Source organism: Mustela nigripes, chromosome 3 (assembly GCF_022355385.1).
Source record: "Mustela nigripes isolate SB6536 chromosome 3, MUSNIG.SB6536, whole genome shotgun sequence".
Lineage (NCBI taxonomy): Eukaryota > Metazoa > Chordata > Mammalia > Carnivora > Mustelidae > Mustela > Mustela nigripes.
This window is the reverse complement of record NC_081559.1, coordinates 85,994,176-86,018,530: the sequence shown is the minus strand read 5'-3', so window position 1 is coordinate 86,018,530 and position 24,355 is coordinate 85,994,176. Positions and strand designations below refer to the sequence as shown.

The 24,355-nt window shown below is 37.0% G+C and overlaps 1 protein-coding gene across 18 annotated transcripts in view; it reads right to left on the bottom strand.

The window, feature by feature from the left end:
• Positions 1 to 24,355, bottom strand: part of GTDC1 (glycosyltransferase like domain containing 1) — a 422,749-nt gene that overhangs the window by 50,098 nt on the left and 348,296 nt on the right. For 16 of the 18 annotated variants that reach the window (XR_009403155.1, XR_009403157.1, XR_009403156.1 and 13 more), the window contains one exon: positions 13,786 to 13,895. The exons of the other annotated variants lie outside the window; for them this stretch is intronic. Coding sequence is in view for 5 of the 16 variants with exons in the window: in XM_059394349.1 (XP_059250332.1) it covers positions 13,786 to 13,895 (110 nt within the window). In the remaining 11 variants the exon portion in view is untranslated. The remainder of the gene's footprint in view (positions 1 to 13,785; positions 13,896 to 24,355) is intronic. 18 annotated transcript variants of the gene reach the window in all.

Sequence of the window (24,355 nt, the reverse complement as noted above, 5' to 3'; positions counted from 1 at the left end):
CTAAAAGTTTTGTTTTTCCAGAATCAATGTCCCTCTTAAGATATAAAAAAGCCCAACATTATTTCCTGTTATATTTTTCAATTAATGAAGTTCATAAAATGAACATCAAGAAACTGACTCGTCAGTTGGTACAACTTTCGTTCTCAACACCATCAGTCTGACATTTTTCATAAGCGCTGAACACAGTTAAAACGTACTGTGAAAAAAAAAACTTGCTAAATTACAGGGAACTTTGTGGGAAATAAAACCTTTTCAGAAATAAAACCAAATCAGAACTCATGATTTCAGTTTAATGCTAAGAATTTTCACTGAATATAGTAAAATACTGCAGTTTGATTTGGCATTCTCATAAAGTGGTGATCTCTTACTCTGTGGGGCTGTCACTGGATTCGAGGAAATGTATATATATCTGTAAAGCACCTAGCACAGTGCCTGGCACATAGCTGTCACTTGATAAACACTGTCATGATATGTCAAATCCATTACTCTTAGGGGCTTTGTCTTCACAATGATAATTACTGTATAACTATGTTTCTTCATCTTCTTACTATAAAAATGGATGAAAATGAACTGCTTTCTCAGATTGGCTTGTCATGTAAAATTAAAGAGAAAGCAGCACCATTTTGAGATTATAAAAGATTTTTCATGAAATTAATATCTAAATAAACATAATACATTAAAATGGGTTCGCTGAATATATTCACAGATCAGTAATATTTCTATAATAATCTTATCAAAAAGGCCAATTTAATGAAACACATATAATAGTACACCTACTATGGGCAATGTGTTGTATTATGGTGGTGTTTACAACTATGACTAAGGGTCATAAAATCAATTTAGACCAGAAATTAATAGAACAGAAAAGAAAGAAAATATCAGAGGGCATTACTGAAGGCAATAGGAATGAGTTCTGCTTTGAAACCATTGTTTCAATTATAAATATGCCTACACACACGCATACAATAGGTCACAATGTAAACATACATCTTGGTGTGGATCACAGTGTGGTTTGGAAACCGCTTTCTTAAAATCTTTGGGTCATAAGATATAATCACCATCCTCAAAACACCTTCTAACTTACTGAAGTATGACAAATACATAGCTAAGTATAAATAAAGCCCCATGGACATTCAAAGAGGGGAGGCAGCATACCCATTTTGAGGTCAGGGAAGGTGAGTGAGATGAGTCATGGAAGATGGTTGAACTATGACAGGTGGAGGAGGGAGGGGCTACCTCCAGGGGATCCTCACGCTGAAGTGAGACTAGGAAGGTGGTTGAAAGCACACTAAGAAATCCGCCTCAGCGAAGTTGTACTTAACTTGTTTAGGGCAGGAAAAAAGGGAGAGGAAAGATGCACGAAGCCTTAGGAAGTTGAAGGCAGCAAAGGCTTACAGAATGGAACACTGGGCAACTATAGTCAGCCACGAGGGTGGCTGGAATCATTGTGACAACCTCGATCAACAGTTCTCAACTGCCTGAGGGTGGGAGGTGGGACTGGGAATGCAGACAGATATCAGGAGGATAAAGACTAAAAGACATTTTGAGGGCGCCTGGGTGGCTCATGGATTAAAGCCTCTGCCTTTGGCTCAGGTCATGATCACAGGGTCCTGGGATCGAGCCCCACATGGGGCTCTCTGCTCAGCGGGGAGCCTGCTTTCTCCTCTCTCTCTCTCTCTGCCTGCCTCTCTGCCTACTTGTGATCTCTCTCTGTCAAATAAATAAATAAAATCTTAAAAAAAAAAAGACATTTTGAAAAAGCAGAATTATTATACTTCTTTTCACAATAAGAAAATGTCACTACATGAGATTTTTTTCCAGAAAGTGTCACTATGTGAAATCCCCTTGGGGGTGTGATATGCACTTCATTTTAAAAGTTGACATATCCTAATCTCCCACGTCCCTTCTAGTTTTAACCTCTTTTGGGTGACTTTATTTTATGGATAAGGAAACAAAGGCTAAGAGAGGCGGCATGGCTGATCGATGGCAGAGCTGTGAGCAGATCCTGACCCTTTCAAATTCCAGGATAGAATTCATCCCATTGGACCATGTATCTCTGATGGTTTCCATTTCACAAATGTAACAATTCAGGCCAGGAAGACAGAGCTGGAGAAGTTCACTAGTTGGACCCAGATATTCACTCCCTATTTGGCTGTGTTCTGTTAGGAGACTTCTGGGCTGATAAGACATTGCAGGAAACACGAATTTGAGAAAAACAGGCAGGCCTTCTACCGTAGTCAAGGGAGTATTACTATTGGGGCCCATCTTATTTTGACCACATTATACTCCAAATCACGACCATATACAACTGAAGGAATTCAAAAGAACAAAATCTCAAAGCAAGCTTCACAAGCCATACTCTAAGACTTCCGATCTATCCACCTTCTGCCACATACACAAGTACAGACTTTTAAAATTTAGGGTCTGTTTCTAGTTTCCTATTGGTTCATTAATGTCTTGACCTTTTCCCATTTGTTATTTAATTAATTTATGTGTTTCCTTAAAGTCATCCCCAAGTGCACATTTCTCATAAACCTTGAGGACTCCTGTTTAGGAAAATGAAAGAGCATTTTCTTCAATCATGTTTTCACAGTTACAACTTTGAGAACAACTTCTTGAGACATGTCTGGGAGCAAGGCATAGGATGGATTCCCATGGGATACATTCTTGGATGTGAAATCACACAAACAAAGTGTATAGTAACTTATACAAGAAAAGTATTTACGTTGCCATCACTATACATGTCATGTTTTTCCATAAACTGGCTAGTCTTCATCAGTATATGCCTTTACTTTTATTCTTGGGTCCATGTAACTATTCTTTTATACTCCCTGTATTTATATTTAGTTACTGGTAAAATCAGTTTTTTTCCCTCCAAAATTTGATTTAGTGTTGATTTCTTTGGATACCATCCTATCTATTATTAGCTGTGTGACTTTGGGCACATTTTTAACTTAGCCCTTTGTGCCTTTGCTGGTATATGGGGGATAGTAATTGTATCTACCGAGAGAACTGTTGATATCAAATGGAGTATCAGAGTACAAGCCTCAGCCTTGCACTGGGCACAGAGTAAGAGTTCAGTAAGTTGCTGTGCTTATGCTATGTTGATGCTTCGGTAAATCTTTATCTACAATGTGTATTTAAAACATACTTAATTATTTTTTAAGAATTTTTTTTTTTTAAAGGGGAACCCTCCTACACTGTTGGTGGGAATGCAAGCTGGTGCAACCACTCTGGAAAACAGCATGGAGGTTCATCAAAATGTTGAAAATAGAACTGCCCTATGGCCCAGTAATTGCACTACTGGGTATTTACCCTAAAGATACAAACGTAGTGATCCAAAGGGGCACGTGCACCCGAATGTTTATAGCAGCAATGTCCACAATAGCCAAACTATGGAAAGAACCTAGATGTCCATCAACAGATGAATGGATCAAGAAGATGTGGTATATATACACAATGGAATACTATGCAGCCATCAAAAGAAATGAAATCCTGCCATTTGCATCAACATGGATGGAACTAGAGCTTATCATGCTTAGCGAAATAAGTCAAGCAGAGAAAGATAACTATCATATGATCTCCCTGATATGAGGAAGTGGTGATGCATCATGGGGGCTTAAGTGGGTAGGAGAAGAATCAATGAAACAAGATGGAATTGGGAGGGAGACAAGCCATAAGTGACTCTTAATCTCACAAAACAAACTGAGGGTTGCTGGAGGAGGGGGGTTGGGAGAAGGGGGGTGGGGTTATGGACATTGGAGAGGGTATGTGCTTTGGAGAGTGCTGTGAAGTGTATAAACCTGGCGATTCACAGACCTGTACCCCTGGGGATAAAAATATATGTTTATAAAAAATAAAAAATTAAAAAAAAAGTGAAATGATAAAAAAAAGAATTTTTTTTTTTTTTGGTGCTCTGAAGTATTTATTTTACTTATTTTATTGCTTTCACTGATGACATTATATTTTAAAGCTGGAATATATATATTCATTTTCGTTACCCTAAGTTTGTTGGATATTAAATTTATATACAAATTGAGTTTATTTCTGAATCCTCTGTTTTGTTCATTGTTCTACTTTTGAACCTGTAAAGTACTCTTTTAAAAGTTATCACTCCATACATGTTCTGAATATGGTAGGACATGTTTCCTTTTGTTATTGCTTTGCTAGAAAATCCTTTGATACTCTGCACATTTATTTATTTATTTTATATGAATTTAGAAGTATGCTGTGAAGACATATAAAGTAGTATTTTGGCATCTTTATTGGCATCTTGTTAAAGTCCTAAGTTATCTTAAGAGATACTGTCATTTTTATTACAGTATTTATTATTTCCTGTCAGGAGCATACATGTCCACATTTATAGAAACTTCCTTGCTTTTCCATTATTTTTTGGAAAAGGACTAAGAGACAGAAGACTTCTGTATTAAATCATGTTCTTGGGAAACTGATTCCCCCAGTCATATTCTTAGGAAAGTAACTTATTTATAAGAAACAAGATGGCTTGTTGAAGATGGCTTGCTTGAAGATGGCTCTGTCCATCAAGAATCGACCTCAGATCCATGCTACTTAAATGGGGCCAACATAAATCATTTCCTCAGCTATACATTTGGGATGCTAAAGCTTGTTTGAATGTGTACTACATTGCTGTTAGGATTTATATTCAAAATTCTTTGAAAATGTTCCAATATAAACAAGGCCATGGTATAATGAAACAATTATAACAACATTTTTGCTTCCCAGACAGTAAGATTCTAGAGGGCAGGAACCTATCTTCTCCTCTGGTTATTCATAATATGGTGCCAGTCCATGATAGGAACTCAGTAAATACTTCTGTGTTAGGGGAAGAAGTAGGTAGTAATAACATCACAAACATAAAAGGAGAAAAGGCTTGAGGAATGGTATGGTCTAGAGAGAATGAGTTTATTCAATTTTACTGGCACAGTTCTTTCATTTCATATGTAATCATCTTTTAATTCAAGATTGATCCATATATTTATAAGCTTTCCTTCTGTTGGGCTCCCCTATAGCGAAATTTTATACCTTTATATTAATGTGATAAAAGTGATTTGCATTCCTAGAAACTTTCTATTACATCCCTCCCTCCACCCCCCTAGTGTAGCTGCTCTTCTGAAAATGAGGCTGTAGCTGGGAGTGAAAAGAGAAATGGGAGAGGAGGGAAATGTTATATAATCATCCAGCATTGACTCCAGAACTAAGGAGCAAGAATATGCCAAGACCACAATAATAACCATTGTCATGCCAGATACTAACCAGAAGTTTTCCACATACTGTTCTTAACCTCAAATTAAAGGTGAACCAGAAGGATTTCTATTTGCCAAAACTTAGTTCAGGTTTTCACTTTCCTTGAAACCTTTCTGGTTCCCCAATGTCTAAAACTAAAATTCCTTCTCCCACCATGTCTGCAGTAGGGAAAAAAGAGCCCTGCTAAAAGGCTTTGGCTGTTCACAGAAAAAAAAAAAAATGTTTAGAATTATTGTTTGTGGGAAATTAAGTGTGCAAACACATTCCACTGACTTGATATCTTAAGCATTTGCTTTTTTTTTTTTTTTTTAAACCCATCAAGGGCTAACAATGTGACCCTGTCATGATAACTGGTCAAAACTAAAATATTTGCATTGCAGAGCTTCTGGGTTTTGTGGTTCAATTGTAACATAGAGTCTGACGAATGTTTTATGTAGCAGAATGGCTTTCAATTTTCTGAATTAAATATAATTAAAATAGTGTCAGAAACAAACTTTTAAGGTTCAGCATCATTAAAGTCTTCTTTGGATCCAAAATGCATTAAAGACTCACTCCATATACAAACTCTGAAGGGAAGTCCATGAATCATATAACAAAATCTGCTAGGTAGTTAAGAAAACACTTTCCCCAAAGGAATTGGGCTGAAATCCTCATTCTAACTCACTGAAGTGGGTAGGGCAGGTCGTTCTATTGTTGCATTTCCCTTTCCCATCTTCCCCTTTGTTCTGTATAGATGGATTAACTGAGGGTAACGGAGAAAGCTAGGGGACCCGGTTCAAACCTGATCTTCTGACTTCACTTCCTATAAATCAGAGCTCGTCAATGTCGGTATTGCTGATATTTTGGTTTGGATAATGCTTTGTTCTAAGGGGCTGTCCTGTGCATTGTAGGATTGTTAGCATCCCTGACCTATACCCACCACCTGTGAGCAGCACCCTCCCCCCAGCAGCTGTAAGAACTAAGAGGCCTCTGAACATTGTCATATGTCCCTTGGGGGTGGAGGACAAAACTACCCATGACGGTCACTTTAACCTTTCCAAAATGCTAGGTCACTTGTAAGTGATAACTCACTCCATTCCCACAGAGGCCAGTTTGACTTCATATTACTCTGATGATACATGATACATCTGGTCTGAAGACACCAGATAGGTTGTCTCCAGCGAGAGAGCTGTGGGGAGTACTCTAACATTTGTTAAGAGTTCTTTATTCAATGGGGATAGATTCACTTGGATTAAGGCAGGCATCTTGGATGGGCTTGGTTTTTTTCTCTGATCAGCCACAGGTCATGATGCATATTAAGGAGCTATGGTGGTCAATAGTGTTATTCACCAAATATTTCTGTTCTTCCCCCATTCTGGGCTCAACTCAGGATTGCATCTCCTACCCCCACCCCCAGTTGCACAGCGCCTTGCAACAAGTTCTGGCCAATGCATTGAGTGGAACCTTATGTCACTTGAAGGATCCAGCACTGAATTGTTAATGGAGGATCTCCTAGTTTTCGCATCCATCTGGCATAGTAACTGGCAATGTTTGAGATGGTGGTTGCTTGGGTCTCTCTGCAAGCCTGGTCCCTGAATGACCACAGTGAGTAGAACATTACTGCCCACGTGTAATAAATATATAGCATGAGTAAGAAATCTTATGTTTCAAGCCATTGAGATTTTAAGACTGTTTAGCAGAACTCAGCTTATTTTGACTGATGTAAGAGCTGAAAGATGAGAAAAAACCTGAAAATAGATTTATGTTAAATCAAGGTCTCCTATATAAAATAGAAAACATAATATAAAACCACTTAGAACTTCCTTAAGTCTTACAGTTCTCTATTTTTAGTCACTAACTCTCTTGTACTTGAAGAGTTTCAATGTAGATTTCTATATACCTGATATGGTATGTAAATTGCATTGTTCTCTATGTCAAACTCATTCACTCATTCATTCAGATGATATTTATTGAACACTAAATATATGACAACTATTATTTGGGGTATCTTTAAAACAACAATGATTTTGTGGGCTTCCATGTAGAATACACAATGGTACTGGAGGTAGGCTGACAAAGTTTTGAAATGTAGTTTCATAATTGGATGGAGGGGTAATTTCAGGCAAGTGACCTAGCCTCCCCATGCCTTGCTTTTCTCAGCAGTAAGATGGTAACCTCAACAGTGAAGAGTAAGTGAGGCAATGCACAAAGTGCTTAGAACACTACCTGGCACATGCTAGGTGTTCAAGAAATGATAGTTCTGATGTTTCTAAGGACTGTTATGGTAAGTGATAAATCAAGCTCTGATATGGGACAAGCTGCAAACATCCCAACACATGACTGCTTTATTTATCATTTCATCTTAAATGTCTAGCATGGTGCTTGGCCCAAAGAAGATATTTTAAAAAAACCTTTACTGAATATGTATAAAAGCATAGAGGGAGGAGGAGACAGACTCCCCAGTTTGATTCTTAACCTTGTCTTTTTTTTTTTTTTAAGATTTTATTTATTTATTTGACAAAGAGAGAGAGATCACAAGTAGGCAGAGAGGCAGGCAGAGAGAGAGGGGGAAGCAGGCTTCCTGCAATGATGACCTGAGCCGAAGGCAGAGGCTTAACCCACTGAGCCACCCAGGCGCCCCAATGACTCCTAACCTTATCTTTATCTCCTGCTTATCTCACCCATGCGGCCCAGCTCCGAGAACCTGGAATAGTCACTGTGCTAAATCTGTCTACTCTCTTGTAAAATGAAAGGATGACACAAAAGAGCTAGAAACAATGTGTCTATAAACTAGAATCATAATCTACCACACTTTTCAGAAAAAGGATAATAAAAGCCCTACGACAATATAATTTGAAAATAATAAACATACTTGAAAATAATCAATAGTATGGAGACTCTACCAAGTTGTTCTATACAAACATCTCCAAAAGAAACTTAATGGAGATTGTTTCATCAGAAGGGCAGTAAAACTCACTAGCATTAACATCATTACACAGATGTGCTAGATATCCCTAAGAGATCTGTAGAGAGAGAAAGCGAAGGAAGTTGGAGACAGAGAAATTAATGTACAAACCTGCAACTAAACGAATAAATTCTGGAGGTCTAAAGCATAACATAGTGATTATAGCCAACAATCCTATATTATATACTTCACAATTGCTAAGAGACTAGATTTTAAATGTGTTCATCACAGAAAAGAAATGATAATTATGTGACACGAGAGAGGTGTTAGCTAAAGCTATAGTGGTAATCATATTACAATATGTAAGTGTATCAAATTAACATGTTGGATACCTTAAACTTACACAATGTTATATATAAGTCATATCTTGATAAAAAGCAAAGAAAAAAAAAAGACTAATGAGAGGTCCTGCATTCATATATTAAGCCTTTCTTGGTCTTCCAATTCATTAAGGCTTGTATGTGAAAGAGAAAAGTTTAACCCACAGGTGGTGCAATCAAAATGACGTAAGCCTTCAGAGTCTCAGTCTTTCTACTTATCAAGTGCGATGCTAATACCTACTCCATAGGGTTTATCATGAGCATTACAGTAAATAATGTGGCAAAAGACCAAGTAAGAAGCAAACTGCCAATAAATAGTGGCAATTGATAGCATAATAATTATTATTGTTGCAAATATTTATAAGAAAAGTACTTCTTTGCAAGTGTTAATAGTATTGACAGTAAGTCCTCTGGCTGATATTACAGTATATGTAAATTGGCTTATGGTATGGGTTTTAGATATGCTAATGTAGCATCCTGAAGAGACAACAGGTAAAGAAATGTATGCTTGCTAGGTAACCTTTTTGTGAAGCTGGATGGTAAGTTGGGGAAAAAAAGAATGTGTAAACTTAGAGATACGGTTCAGAAAACAAGAACACAGAAAGTCATTAGAAGAGTAGTACAAAGTACTACCTAGCTATTTGATCTTACTTACTTTCTCATTTCCTGAGAAAAATGGAGATAGTAATACTGAACAAGACTGTTATGAGAAGTTAGAATTAATATTTGTAAATTGCTTAGAACATGCCTGGAATACAGTGAGTGCTATGTGTTTATTAAACCAAGACAATGATACAAATGGCTGAAAATATACAGAATGACCTGTTAGGAAAACTTTAAAGATTGGCCAGGTGGTCTTCTAGGAACACAACCTGGAAAACTACCAGGCTCATTTGTCCATACACAACTTGGACTCCTCTTATGTACAAGGTAAACTGCTGTAGTCATGAAGAAAGCTAACTCACATTTGGAATGACAGAGATGGACCAGAGGCTAAGACAGGAGCCCCAGGTGAGACTGGTGAGACTGGAAAAGTCATAAATAATATGATACCCCTTTCTGTGGGCTTCAACAGTGTTCCCTAATTATTTCACAGCATCTTAAGTACCTAAAATTGTACATAAGTATCAGCCCAAGGCAGAGCTCCCTGAAGATGGGCGCTGAGTCTTGTTCACTGTGGAATTCCCCTCTGACAGTGCTCAGTAAGTATACGCTGCAGTCAAGCCAAAACTGAGACCTATAACTACTGAGTTCTCAGTACTTAGGCCCCTGAGGCTTCACACCCCACTTTTAACCCTCCGCACTGCTCTAAATAGCTCAATATTAATGTGTGGGAAGGTAGACTGTGATCCCAAGAACATGGCCCTGTGTAAAATCTTAGTCTTTTCTGTAGTGATGGCTTAAAACTACTCAATAGTAAACCTGGCTGAGAAGGTTTTTGCTTAGGGACTTCCTCCAGTCACACTTCTCAGTCCATCCACAAACACCTCAATGCTGCCACAAACAAGATTCACCAGCTTTGCCAATGAATTTTTCTTCCTGCCTTAGGTAGCTATCCATCTTCCAAATTCCTTTCTGTGCTTTCCTTGAGAATATCTCTGTCATACAATCCCTCTCACTAACCTCTCAGCCACCACTTCAAGAATCACACTTGGATTACCACTGTAGTGTCTTACTGTGAATCTGCCTACATACCACTGAAAGATAAGGCTTCCTAAAATACAAGTTTCATGACATTTCTTTCCTGTTCACGATCTAGGTTCCTTATTTCTTACTTTTACCTCATCTACTTTGGTTATCAAGAATCTCCATACTTTAGTCCTATTCTACCACACTTCCTACCAAAGCTTCCAAACTCATTTTGTGAGATTAGCAATACTCTGATACCAAAAGCAGAGAAGGACACAACATACACACACACACACACTAAAGGCCAATATTCCTGATGAACACAGATGCAAAAACCCTCAACAGAATATTAGCAAACTGAATTCAACATGACATTAAAAGGATCATATGTCATGATCAAGTGGGATCTGTAAACCACTCAATGTAATGCACCATATTAACAAAATGAAAAATAAAAATCACATGATCACTTTAATAAATGTAGAAAAAGCCTCTGACAAAATTCAATATTCATTTATGAAAACTCTTAACAAAGAGGGTATAGAGGAAATGTACCTCAACATAATAGAAGCCATTTATGAAAAACCCACATCTAACATCATACTCAACAGTGAAAAGCTAAAAAGTGAAAAGCTTTTCTTCTAAGATAAGAATCAAGGGCACCTGGCTGGCTCAGTCAATAGAATGTGTGACTCTTGATCTCAGGGTTGTGAATTTGAGACCCACGTTAGGTGTGGAAATTGCTTAAAAATAAGATTTTATTTTGTCAGAATCAAGACAAGAGGAGTGGGCACACTCCAGCCACTTCTATTCAACACAGTACTAGAAGTCCCAGCCATAGCAATTAGGTAAGAAAAAGAAATAAAAGTCATATAAGTTGGATAGGAAGAAGCAAATTTGTCCCTATTTGCAAATAATATGACACTATACACAGAAAACTCTAAAGAGTCCACCAAAAACTGTTAGAAATAATAAACGAATTCAGTAGAGATGAAGAATACAAAATTGATGCACAAAAATCTGTTTCATTTTTATATACTAATAGCAAACTATTGGAAAGAGAATTTAAGAAAACAATTCCATTTATAATCATATCAAAAAGAATAAAATATCTAGGAATAAATTTAATCAAGAAGGTGAAAGACCTATAAACTGAGAACTACAAGACATTGGTGAAGAAACTGAAGAAGGTACAGATAAATGGAAAGATATTCTATGCTCATATGGAAAAATTAACACTGTTAAAATGTCCATACTACCCAAAGCAATCTACAGAGTCAATTCAATTTTTATCAAAATTCCAATGACATTTTTCATAGACCTGGAACAAATAACTCTAAAATGCATATGGAACCACAAAGAGCACGATACCCAAAATAGTCTTGAGAAAGAACAACAACGCTAGAGGTATCACGCTCCCTGGTTTCAAACTACATTACAAAGTGATAGCAATCAAAATATCATAGTATAGGCATTAAAACAGACTCCAAGATCAACAGAACAAAGACTCCAGAAATAAACCCACACACGTATTGTCAATTAATTTACAACGAAGGAGGCAAGAGTATACAAAGGAGAAAAAGTAGACTCTTCAATAAATGGTGTTGGGAAAACTGGACAGCAATCTGCACAAGAATAAAACTGGAGCACTATCTTGTAACATCATAGAAAATAATCAACTCAATATGCATTAAAGACTCAAATGGGAGACCTGAAGCTACAAAACTCCTAGATGAAAACAGGGCAGTAAGCTCCTTGATGTCAGCCTCAGCAATTCTTTTTTGGCTCTAACTCAAGGGGCAAGGGAAGCAAAAGCAAAAATGAGCAAATGGGACTACATCAAACTAAAAAGCTTCTTCTGTACAGCTAAGAGAAGCATCAACAAAATGGGAAGGCAACTAGTGAATGTGAGAGGGTATTTGTAAGTCATATATCCAATAAGGGGCTAACACTGAAAATATATAACAAACTTGTACACTTTAATGACAGAAAAAAAAAATCAAGCAATCTAACTAAAAAATGGCAGAGGATCTGAATGGGCATTTTTCCAAAAAAGACATACGGATGACTAATAGGCACATGAAAAAGATGCTCAACATTACTAAGCACCAGGGTAATGCAAATCAAAATGCACAATGAAATATCACCTTGTACCTGCCAGAATGGCAATTATCAGAAAGACAAGCAGTAACCAATGTTGGCGAGGATGTACGGCAAAGCAAGTACTCATGTACTGTTGGTGGGAATGTAAGTTGGTGCAGCTACTACAGAAAACAGTATGGAAGTTCCTCAAAAATTTAAAAATAGGACCAATATAGTATCCAGCAATTCCACTTCTGAGTATTTATCCAAAGAAAACAAAAATACTAATTTGAAAAGATATATGTGCCCTTGTGTTCACTGTAGCATTATGTATAATAATCAAGATATGAAAGTAACCTAAATGTCCAATGTCAGATGATAAAGAAGATAAAGACAACTTGTGAACACACACACACACACACACACACACACACACACACACACACAGGAATACCACTCAGCCATAAAAAATGAAATCTTGACATCTGCAACATGGTAGACTTTGAAGGCATTATGCTACTCAAAATAAGTCAGATAGAGAAAGACACATACTGTATGATTTCACTTACATGTGGAATCTAACAAAACAAAACAAAACACAAAACCCCAGACTCATAGATACAGTTTGGCAGTTGCCAGAGAGGAAGAGGGTTCGGGGTGAGTGATATGGCTGAAGGGCATACAAACTTGCAGTTACAAAATAAGTAAGCCATGGGGATGTAATGTACAACACGGGATGCAGTCAATGATATTGTATTGGCTTTGGAAGGTGACAGAGGGTGACTAGATTTATAGTAGTAACTGTTCCCTCTATGTATCCAAATGTCAAATCACTATTGTACTAATATAATATTTTAAGAAATATAACATTGTATGTCAACTACTCCTCAATTAAAATAATATGAACACTTAAGTGCTTATGAAAGGGGTCAGGATGCTCATCTTACTGACCCAAACATGCCCACTGAGGATGAGGGCAAAGGAAATGGCTCCGACGAGGCTCCATGTGGAATTAAGGATGAGAAGACCTGCTGCCATCAGCTTCAATTTTTGTTTCTGCAACTCAATAAAAAAAGCCATGGGCCAGTGACAACTAGATGTAGACTGTGGGCTACTCCACATTACAAGTCTGATGCCAAAATGCTTTACACAGTCCACCTAACAGATGGTAATGTATTTCAGCCATTATCAGTGCAAGCAAGATTCAAACCAGTGACCCCAGGGGTGAAAGGTTGTATACCCAATTACAAATTCCCACTTTCCTTAAGTGTTAAGATGCCTAAAGCAATATATTTTATTTACATCAAGTTACATTGTATAAACTATATTTGATAAAAGAGATGACTTCACGTTCTCAACTTAAATCAAAGAATGCTTACTTAAGTATTTTTTTAATTGAATCACACTTTAATGCCATCGTATAATCTTTTGGTTAACAGTGCTCATCTTGATTATTCTAACAAAGGGAAACATGGAAATTAATACTTAAGTTGTAGAGCTTATGCCATCTATAAAATTGCGCATTAGGAAATTCAAAAGAGATACCTGGGACATCTGTGAAGGTTTCTCCAAGGATAGACACGTGGAAATTGAGTCCTAAACCCTTAAGGTGCATCAGTACCTTAAAAAAACTCTCTGGATCTTTATCATGTTCCCTGGAAATAAACACACAAAATATAACTTGTGAAACCTTACAGTATTTGTTAGAAACAATGTTTTCACTTTTCACAGTATCAACTCCTTTTGTGGTCTATTGCTAGTTAAGGGAACCTCTGGCATCCAAGCGGAGATTTCCCCCTATAACCTTAAATTGCAGCATCAGCATCAAGTGATTTCATGAATGTAACTTCTCTCTCATGAATCAATACCCAGTTCTATTGAAATCTTAAGGCTCTGCAGCCTTTTATTAAAGGAGGAATCTTTCTTGTTTTTCACCTTTTTTTTTGGTTAGACTATAGAAAGTCTAGTGTATTTCCCTTTCTCCTAAAATGTTTAATTTTCCACTTAACACGGGTTTTTTAACAAAAGAAAAGACCAGTCTTCAAAGGACGATTCTCTACTGATCATGAGAATGTACCAAAGATGTTTTTCATTTTCATGGGTATGAATACCTTCCTCTCACATTTGCTGAGCCCCTTTGTGCCCACAAGGAACGCACAATTTAGGGAGCAAGATTACAGACTCTCTCGCTAATCTCTCATTTTAAATAATTGAATGGAGAATTATAAATACATCAAAAGGGGGTAGGCCTGAGTGTAAGCCCGCTGAGTATTAACTCAGGAGTGGAGGTTAGTCAACTCATAAAAGAATAGTAATAAAGATAATTCTTTCATTTAGTAGAGGCTTTTGAAAAACATGGATTATTGTTGTTTGTTTAGCTTGTCAGTCTTCTTTATAATGACAGAATGAGAGGCTAAAGGACACCAAAAAAAAAAAAAAAATCATCAGTTCAAGAAATCACATTAAAATGAAATGAGTTTTTTTTTTTTACATTGTAAGGTGTGAATATTTCAGTATTTTTTGCATTTAATTGCACTGTTTCAAATTATCTTATTTCAGACAGATGTGGACCAGATGTCTTCAAAATATTTGTTTTTTTATTTATAATTCAGAATTTTAACTTATTTTTTTTTATTTTACAGGGAAATAGTTATATATCAGCAATTGAATTTCTCATTTACCAACTAATTATGTAAAATAAATCTGTAAATTGATCAAACTGCTATATGAAATATGAAAATTACATCATTCAGGAAATCTCATGAAAAATGACATCTGCAACCCTAAATGTGTTAATTCACAATTCAGTCAATATTTTCAGTATCAAGAATTAAAACAAATGCATCTTCTGATTAACATTTTAAAACAGCATTTATAATTTTATGGAATTATAAGATCTTATAGAATTTGAGTTCTGTAACAACTTATTTTAAGCTCAGTATCTCTTGATTTGATTTACTTCAAATAATAAAGAATGCAATGGTGAAATGTTGATCACTTTTTAAAATGATGCATATTATATACATGTACCATTGGGAAGTTTTTGGATGGTTTTCATATATACTGTATATGCTGTGGGCAAGAACAAAGACTCAAAACAGTTTGAAAGTAAAGAACACACCATATGCTATCTTCAACCATATCAATCAAATAGCTGCGACCTAATCTGTAATATGTTCTTTTGGTCTGATTCTCTGGGAAGTACTTAGATGAAAAGAATGGAAACAATATAACATAATATATCTTAAAGAGAAAGTAAGACTATAGGGAAATCTAGCCACTCTGTTCTCTAAATTTTTCATTTTGAGCTCCAAAAATTTTGGCTACAGATCCACAAGAGAATATTTATTCTAAATAGTTCCTGCTGTTTTGTTTGTTTGTTTGTTTTGTATTAAACTTAAAATAGATGCAGTTTGGGGTGGGGAGGAGGCTTAATCAGGGAGAAGCTATAGTTCTGAAAAGATTCCAATATGTTTTCAGGGCAGCAGGTTTTATGAACCTGCACTTTCAGCATTTCCATACAAGATAAATGCATTACAATCCTACTGTATCCTTTCAATTTTTAAAAATGTTTTTATTCAATTTCTTTAAATGAAAAATAAAGCACTTCACCCATTTCTTAAGATATTTTTATAGGTGGACAAAAGCTTTCATATTCAACAGTCACTTTGCATAAGAACACAAAAGAGGTTTGTACGAATCCCTCTCTTGTTTAAACTATAATATATGGACGAATGTAAAATTATCCCTCAGGAAAAGAGGCATTTTATACTAAAGTCCTTCTAACGTCTCTCATAATACTGGGCACTCTCTCAATTACTTTATTTCGAACAAAGCACTGTTTGAGGAAGTTGCATTAACCTGAAACAATGCCTAACGGTGACAGTTTTGGATGGTGCGAGTAGTCATTCACTCGATGGGACTGGCAAAAACAGAAGCAAAGGAATTTAATATCGACTTAGTAATTATTTTGAGAGACATCACCTAACAGTTCAAATTGCTGGACGTTGTTGAAAACAAGTATTTTAAAGATCACTTAAAAAAAAGTAACAAAATAAGTCATTATTAGGGATTGTAAGTAGTAAGTAGGTTTTTATAGCTAAGGAAAAGATTTCCAGTGATGACAGTTTCCCAAGTCTTGCACCCCAAGCAGCTTAGACAGGGTTCCAGATGACAGGTGCTGGAAACATGCCAGCTTCCTGAAAAGATGGCACCCACCATACTGTCAAGAATGCACGGAAGGGGAATTTGGGCTAAAACTGCTTCATGAGATTTAAGGGTGGGAAAAGAGCAATACTTCTAAAATTATTTTACAGGATGTGCGCTTTGAAGTATTATTTATTTCTAAATTAGTAGATCATATAAGTAGATATTTTAATTCATTTATGTCCCTCAAAGTTACATAATAAATTTTGCTAAACTTTTCTCTCAGTTTTCTCTTTAGAAAAATGAGAAATTTCCTAACATTCAGATGATAATTAGATATTTAGCCACAGCCATATAGCAAGGCACGAATGACAGTCAAGGGCAGAGCTCAATAGATTTCGATGGATGAGGAACTCATTCCAAATATCCAAAGGGTCTTCCATGGAATCTATCCCAGCATCCACAATACTTATGAACCCATTTAGCAGAGTATATGAATCTGTCTTAAATTTCTTTCTAAGAAATCTAATGTGAAGCTCTCATATTTATAATTTCAGCACAAAACATTAAATATAGGGTGGAGGATTAAAATAACACAGTGAGTGCCCCTTTTTCTAATAGCTATGAAGATTGAAGCACACATTTAATAATACACTCAGTTCTCTATGTAACCTTACTTGGAGACTTACTGGTTCCTAAACATTCTTTTGCTCTTATCCATTGCTAATAGGAAACTAAACTGAAATAATGTTTTAGAGGGCAGTTTGGTAATATGCACAATAAGCTTGAAAGTGTATATAACTTTTGCCCCAGTAATTTAGAAAATTTAAAAAGATACCCTGTCAAACAATTAAAGAGGTACACAGAAATTCAGCTAGAAGATGTTCATAACAGTATTGGGTTTGTAATGGCAGCCATCTGGAAACAACTTAGAGGGATAATAAAGAAATACATTTGGATACATAGGCAATACCACACTGCATTAAAAATAATGCTATAGAGGGGCTCCTGGTTGGCTTAGCCAGAGGAACATGTGGTTCATGATTTCAGGGTTGTGAGTTCAAACTCCACATTATGTGTAGAGATTACTTAAAAATAAAATCTTAAAAAAAATTATGTTATCGAAGTATTCTTCTTGACATGGAAAAATACCCGAGAAATACTGTTAAGTAAAAGGTAAATGACAGACTAGTATTTACCATATGAACTGCTTTTATAAGACAAATGGGTGTGTGTACCTAGAAAAAATGTCTGGGATGAAGTATACTGAAATGTTAACATGGGTTGTGTTAGGTTTCTTCCCACTCCCCCCCTCTATGTTTTCTATTATTTAATAAAGATTTTAATAGAAATCACTTTTAATGCTTTTAAGGAACTAATCCCCCCCCCCAACATTCTGCCACAAAATTGTATTTATAGGATTTTTGGCTGATGTACCATTTTCAGTATGTATAGTAGCATAATTCCTACTTTTTTCTGCCCCCTCTATATTTGATAGCTGCCCATCAAGCAAACTTGACTGATCTAAAAACATTCTTGAAGATGTGTCAAAGTCCAAGCCTCCCACAGTCCCCTCACTCTTAAATAGGTAAGAATGAACAGTCTGGCTGGGAACGAGTTCTTCAGCAGCCCAACTATGGCAGAAGCGACCAGCACGGAAATATTTCAGGCTTACTGGAAGCAGCAGATATAGCAAGAACAGCTTTTATTCCCAAATATTATTCAGAACATTCGAAAAGCATAAACTGTTTCCATGTGTTTTTTCTTCCTATATCTGTTCTCTCTCTGTTGCCTTTCCCGTTTAGTTTTGTAGAGCTAAATTTCTTCTTATTCCTCATTTAACATTCGTTCAGTAAATATTTATTGAGGATTTCTAAGTTCTCCATACTTGTCACTTACACTAAACTGTTACCCTTTCCTATTTTCCCACATAACTTTATCCTTACGGAATGCAATTTCTTTGATATCGTTCCTTGCATTGCCTGGGCAGAAGCCTGGCTCTTTACCCATGCTATTGTTTCCCAGCAGCATGTCACTCTGGACTGAGCACTCCATGAGGAAAACATAAAGGATGACTAGTTTGTTCACTATAAGTACCCAGTGCCTTGCCAAGTAGTGGAAGACTTTACTTCTGTTTATCAGTATCTGGTTCTTCTCTCTTCTGGGCACACAGAAGACTCTAGGTTTAACTCCTCCAGGGAGGCCATAGAACTAGTTCTGGTCTGTGGGATGCAAGCTGACTGATTTGTGTTACCTGCAGGGAGAAGTATCTAAGAGTAGTTCTGAATAACACTTCCTTGGGTGCAAAAATCCTTGTGGAGAGCTTGTGTTACGACTTAGGTTATAAAAGGGAGACAGTCTGGACTGCTATGTGGAGGCAAGGTCACCTAACCATGCAGCAGACTTTGAGTTAGTGAGGTAAATAAACTTTGTTGTGTTAAGCAGCTGACATGGGGGAGGGATGTTCATCACTGCAGCATAATGTGACCTATACTGACTAATCATTATCTGTGGCATAAAATGAGCTGCTCAAAAAAAAAAAAAAAAAAAAATGGGTTGAATAAATGAAGGTATGGAAAAATGATTTAAATTCGTAGGGCTCCTGCTATATGTTGATGATTCTAAGCCAGGCACCAGATCATAAATATTCTTCCTCTTAAGATCACACAGAAGAGGTTGAATCTGCATTTGAAATTATGTCTCTGCATTTGAAAGTCATCTTCTTTTTTCTATACAATCTTTAATTTTTTTTTCTTTCTTTCTTCCTACACATAATGAGAAGAAAAAGAGTTGGCACCCTCAGTCCATGGTTTTGTTTCCAGACCAGCAAGGCCTAGACATTCCTTATATTCTTGTGACTTGAGGTTAAAACCCATTGGACAAGAGATGGCAATAAGAATATGTGCAAGTAATAAAAATTATGATAGAACACCATGGTTTCAAATTTCTTTCCCTTTCTGATATGCTAACCTCCATCTTTATTTCTTTGTCATGGAGTACTGCTTTACTTCCAAATTCAGTGATGTGTTCCTTGTTCACAAACCTAAAGCTTCCATTTATTACCCTGTGTTAGTTATTACAATCATTTACTTCTCTACTCTCCTTTCTAAGGCCAATAATGCTTCTCTCTCCTCTACAGACCCAACATAGCAATAATCAGCTCTGGTTTCCCTCCACATTTGTGGTTTCTGCATCTTAAATGCTCCTTTGCATAGAATTCAACCGATAGTTCTAGCCACCGACTACTTGACTTCTGTCTCTGTCTCTCTTGGATACTACTAGTGTCCCTCTTTCTCTCATTCTATCAGACCTCCCCACCAATATTTACTTATGGCTGACCAAAACCATGACTCTCCATTGCGGCTTTCTCTGAAGATCATTCATGCTGCATTCTGCCCTTCAGCATTACTTTTAGAGAAAGAGTGAAAGATGCAGTTCAGAGAAAAGTGTCTCTGCCACTGACCCACAATATGGTTTCAGCTGTATCACATAACCACTTACAGCCTCACTTGCTTCATCCTTAAAATGGGATAACAGTAATATCCACATTTAAAAAGTCAGTTGTTAGGAATGAAAAAAAATACCTGGCACCCTGGAGATCTACAATAAACTTTCATTCTCTTCATCTTTGGTATTGGTAGTATTTTATTTATTTTTTTTTAAATTAAAAAAAAAAAGATTTTCTTTATCTGAAAGAGAGAATGAGAAAGAGAGCAAGAGAGAGGGTAGGGTCAGAGAGAGAAGCAGACTCCCTGCTGAGCAGGGAGCCCGATGTGGGACTTGATCCTGGCACTCCAGGATCATGACCCGAGCCGAAGGCAGTCACTTAACCAACTGAGCCACCCAGGCTCCCCAAGGTATTGATAGTATTTTAGTATTTTAGAAATGTTTATTAGTTTATTCCAGCTCCTCTCCTCCCCAATACACTCAAGATGCTAAGATATTTTATGTCCACTGCTTTGGGGAAGGCATGGGCCAGGCCTGGGGGCCTCCAAACCCCACCAAGAAAGGGGACAATCTTCTTGGTTGATTACAGGGGCAACAATCCATGTAGAAATAAACGGTAAGGACCTCAGACAGGTACAAGTATTTAAGCAAAATGCCGCATGAGTGCAGCACACATGCTTCCACCCTGTGCTGCCGAGTCACCACCAGACAAGAAATGTGAAGGAACTTTGAGAGTCCCAGAAGCCATGCAGCACACTTCCTGGGTCAGAACCTTTCGGGAGAAGCACAACTTGAGAGTGAATGTCTGAGGGAGTCTAACTAGACAGACAGTAATGGGGACATGCCTGAGAGATTCCTGAGCTGGTAGGCGTAACAGTGGAACCATGGTTTCTGAGCATGTCATGGAAGAATCACAGAGCTGCTGGCAGACAGGCAGAAGCAAGGGATCCCTCAGCAGTGGCCTGTGAGGAATGAGGACCAGGGAGATGGAAGACAGGATCTTGAACTACTTGAGCTTTCTGTCACCATATTGAAAAGGGCCATTGCACAGAAATTAAGTTATAGAAAAATAAAATTCTAATTTATGCATATCAGGGTTTCATGCCATCTGCACATTCATATTCTCATCTTTCCTTTTAATAGCAGAGGGAAAGATGTCTGCCTTTCAAAATTCAAAGTCTATTAGAGCTCCAGATCTTCTATCTTGCTTCTTTTTGAGAGACCTGTGTTCTTATATTCCGTTTCCTTCCAGACACCTGTGATCTTATTCCCTACTCTACAATTTCCTCATTTGTGTCTTTGGCATTTTTAAGGTACCCCTTTGACCTGATAACTTTTATTGATAATAAGTGTTACAATAGTGGGCTATTTTTAGGTGACTTTTCACAGATCTTCTCAACTTAGAACACGAACTATGTCTGTCTCTTCTCCTTCCTGTATTTTCCTTACAACTTTGCTCCTAATCCCAAATCTCTTGGATGAAAGTGTTCTCTAACAATACCAATTCCCCAATTCCCACCCTTGCCCCATTCATTCTCATGCTCCTTACAGTTTAAGTTTGACACCACTGACCATACTCTGCCTTCTTAGAAATGATCCCTTGCTTGTTTTCCAAATAGTGTACTTAGACTACAACCCATTGACCTTCTCCCCAATCAAATCTTCCTATTCATTCCATCCAGATGGTCATCCAGTGAAAAGAAATCATTTTTTCCCATTAGGTACCACGACATGATTACCTTTTAAATCTCCCTATTGCTAAAAGCTTAGAGCCTGCAGGTTGTTTCTCTTCAACAATGATTTCCTCTCTTCCTGGATATTGTATACAATAATTTCATTCAGCCATCTAATTTATCAATAATCTCTCCTTCTCTGCAACTCTGGCCAGCCAGCCTGCAGATACCCATGCCTCAAAGAACTGGCAGGCCATGAAGAACCTTAATTAAGATGAATTAGGTCTTCCCCATTCTTGGATGTTACTTAAGTGGCATCCACTATTACACATACTTTTAAATCATCATAATGTACATAATTACTTTCTCTCAGACCTGGGAGGTTCTATGGAACTAAACTCTTCCCCCAATTCATTACTAGGTCTTTCTATTTCTCTCTGTAATAAAGTTGCTCCTTGTCAAATGCGATGACTGGGGCTGTAATTTGAAACCGACTAATCATTTATACTTTCTTTTGAATTATAACATTTCTAAGAGATATGTAGAAATACATTCAAAACTATTGCTAGTTATCCTAGAGCTACTCCATCATTCCCCCTTCTATAGTTAGAAACTTCTTGCAGGGTTCAATCTAGGAAACCATGACATCCCTGAGAATTGTTTCTATCTCTCATATAGGAAGATACATGATTCTTGCTTCCTATTTTACCCTGTTGGGAAGCTTACAGTCAGATTTTGAAGTGCTCAGTCTCAACATCTAGGAGATTTTAATAATAGGACTGAAATGTATAATAAAGGAAGTAAAAAAAAATAAAACAACACCTTACTGTAAAGGCTCAATAGTAGAAAAAGTATTGCATGGAATAGAATCAATGATCTTGACATGAACAGAATTTACCCAATGTGAACACCAGAGAGAAAATTAGACCAAAATTTCTTTCAATTAACATAACAAAGAACTGAACCTCAGGGACCCTGACACAAGAGAAGCTCCAACATTTATACCATCAGAATTCCAAGAGGGGATTCTGTATTATTTCTCACAACTGCATGTGAATCTACACATTTTTTTTTTAAAGATTTTATCTATTTATTTGACAGAAAGAGAGAGAGCAAAGGCAGGGGAAGCAGCAGAGGGAGAAGGAGAAGCAGACTCCCTGCTGAGAAGGGAACCTGATGTGGGGCTGGATCCCAGGACTCTGGGATCATGACCTGAGCTGAAGGCAGAAGCTCAACTGACTAAGCCACCCAGGTGCCCCTATAATTACTTTAATACACATTTTATCTGTTAAAAAAAAGCATGCCCATTGTAATAAAATACAACTAATTCAGAAATATATGAAGTCAGAAAGCCCCTACTCCTTACCCTTCCTGACTGTACTCCTCAATATTAATCACTACTAACAGGTGTTTGGTGCACAGGGATCAACTTCTTTCTAGGTATATGCAAACATATATTTTGAACATATTTTTGTATACATCTTCCTCATTTTATAAATATGAGGTCACTTCCCATTGTCACTACATGCATAATAGACATCTATTTCCATCAACACATATAGATATTCCACTTTAAAATGGTTACCTAATATTTCAAAATTTTAAGTAAATTTTCCTCTTAATGGACAATTTAAGTTTTTTCCCATTTTTTGGATGTTTCAAATAATACTACAAGTGACATCTAGTGCTTTTTGTAACATGAGGGCAGAACTTATGCTCTTGTTTACCCAGTACTTCCCACATCTAGAACAAGGCCTGGCGTATAGTTTAAAAAGTTATTGGACACGGGGGTGGCTCAATCAGTTAAGCGTCTGCCTTCGGCTCAGGTTATGATCTGGGAATCCTGAGATCGAGTCCCGCATTGGGCTCTCTGCTCAGCGGGGAGTCTGCTTCTCCCTTTCTCTCTCTCTCTCTCTCTGTCTGTCAAAGAAATTAAAAAAAAAATCTTAAAAAACTAAAAAGTTACTACTGTGAATCAACTCTAAATCTAGATCACCTCTTCTGAATCTAATCCTCTTCTTCCCATTTACTGTAAGTGATGATCTTACTACTTCTATAATCAGGTGGATATTTAGAATCTTGACTTGGCCTTTCCAATGACAACTCATGCACAATACTTACAAGCTACACTGATGCCCTGTCAAGCACAGCAATAATGACCAAGCTCCTCTCTCCTATCACCATGTCCTAATTCTCCCACTATTCCAGGATCTCAAGCCCAACACATTTTTGAACACAAGGAGGCTGTTTCTAAACTTGCCAACATTCCGATTTCTGCACTGAACATTTACTCCTGCTATCCCTGCAAATAAGCACTGGTGTTCATATTCACGTTCATCCTCTCCCTTTCTCCCTGCTCTCTATAATCCACAGCTCTTGGGCCTACGGCTCTTGAATCTGGAACACTGCTCTCCCCACTTCTCTGCCACTCTCTGTTGTCTCTCTAGTTGACTTTAAAATTTATTGTTACTAGTAGACATCCCTGCAAGATGCCATCTCAGTCTGAATCAGTCTGGTACTGACATTCATATGCTACTGATGATTTCAGGAATGTGTGTTTTTACATTATTTCCTAATTTATTTGTATGCTGTCCCCTTATCATGGGCCTGGAAATCCCATAACATCAGAGAAACTCTTTGACTCAGAAGTTGGCGAGCACTCAAAATACAACTTTGAAATGCATGAATGATGGTTGTGTCATGTCTGAATAGAGACAGTTATATTTTTAAAACTATGGTAGGATAGGTCCACGAAATGACATGAAGGATCAAATTTTTTTTTTAAATGGAGAATTAAACATGGTCTGCATTATTAGATGTCATTCATCGAAATGGATTTCAATTCTTAA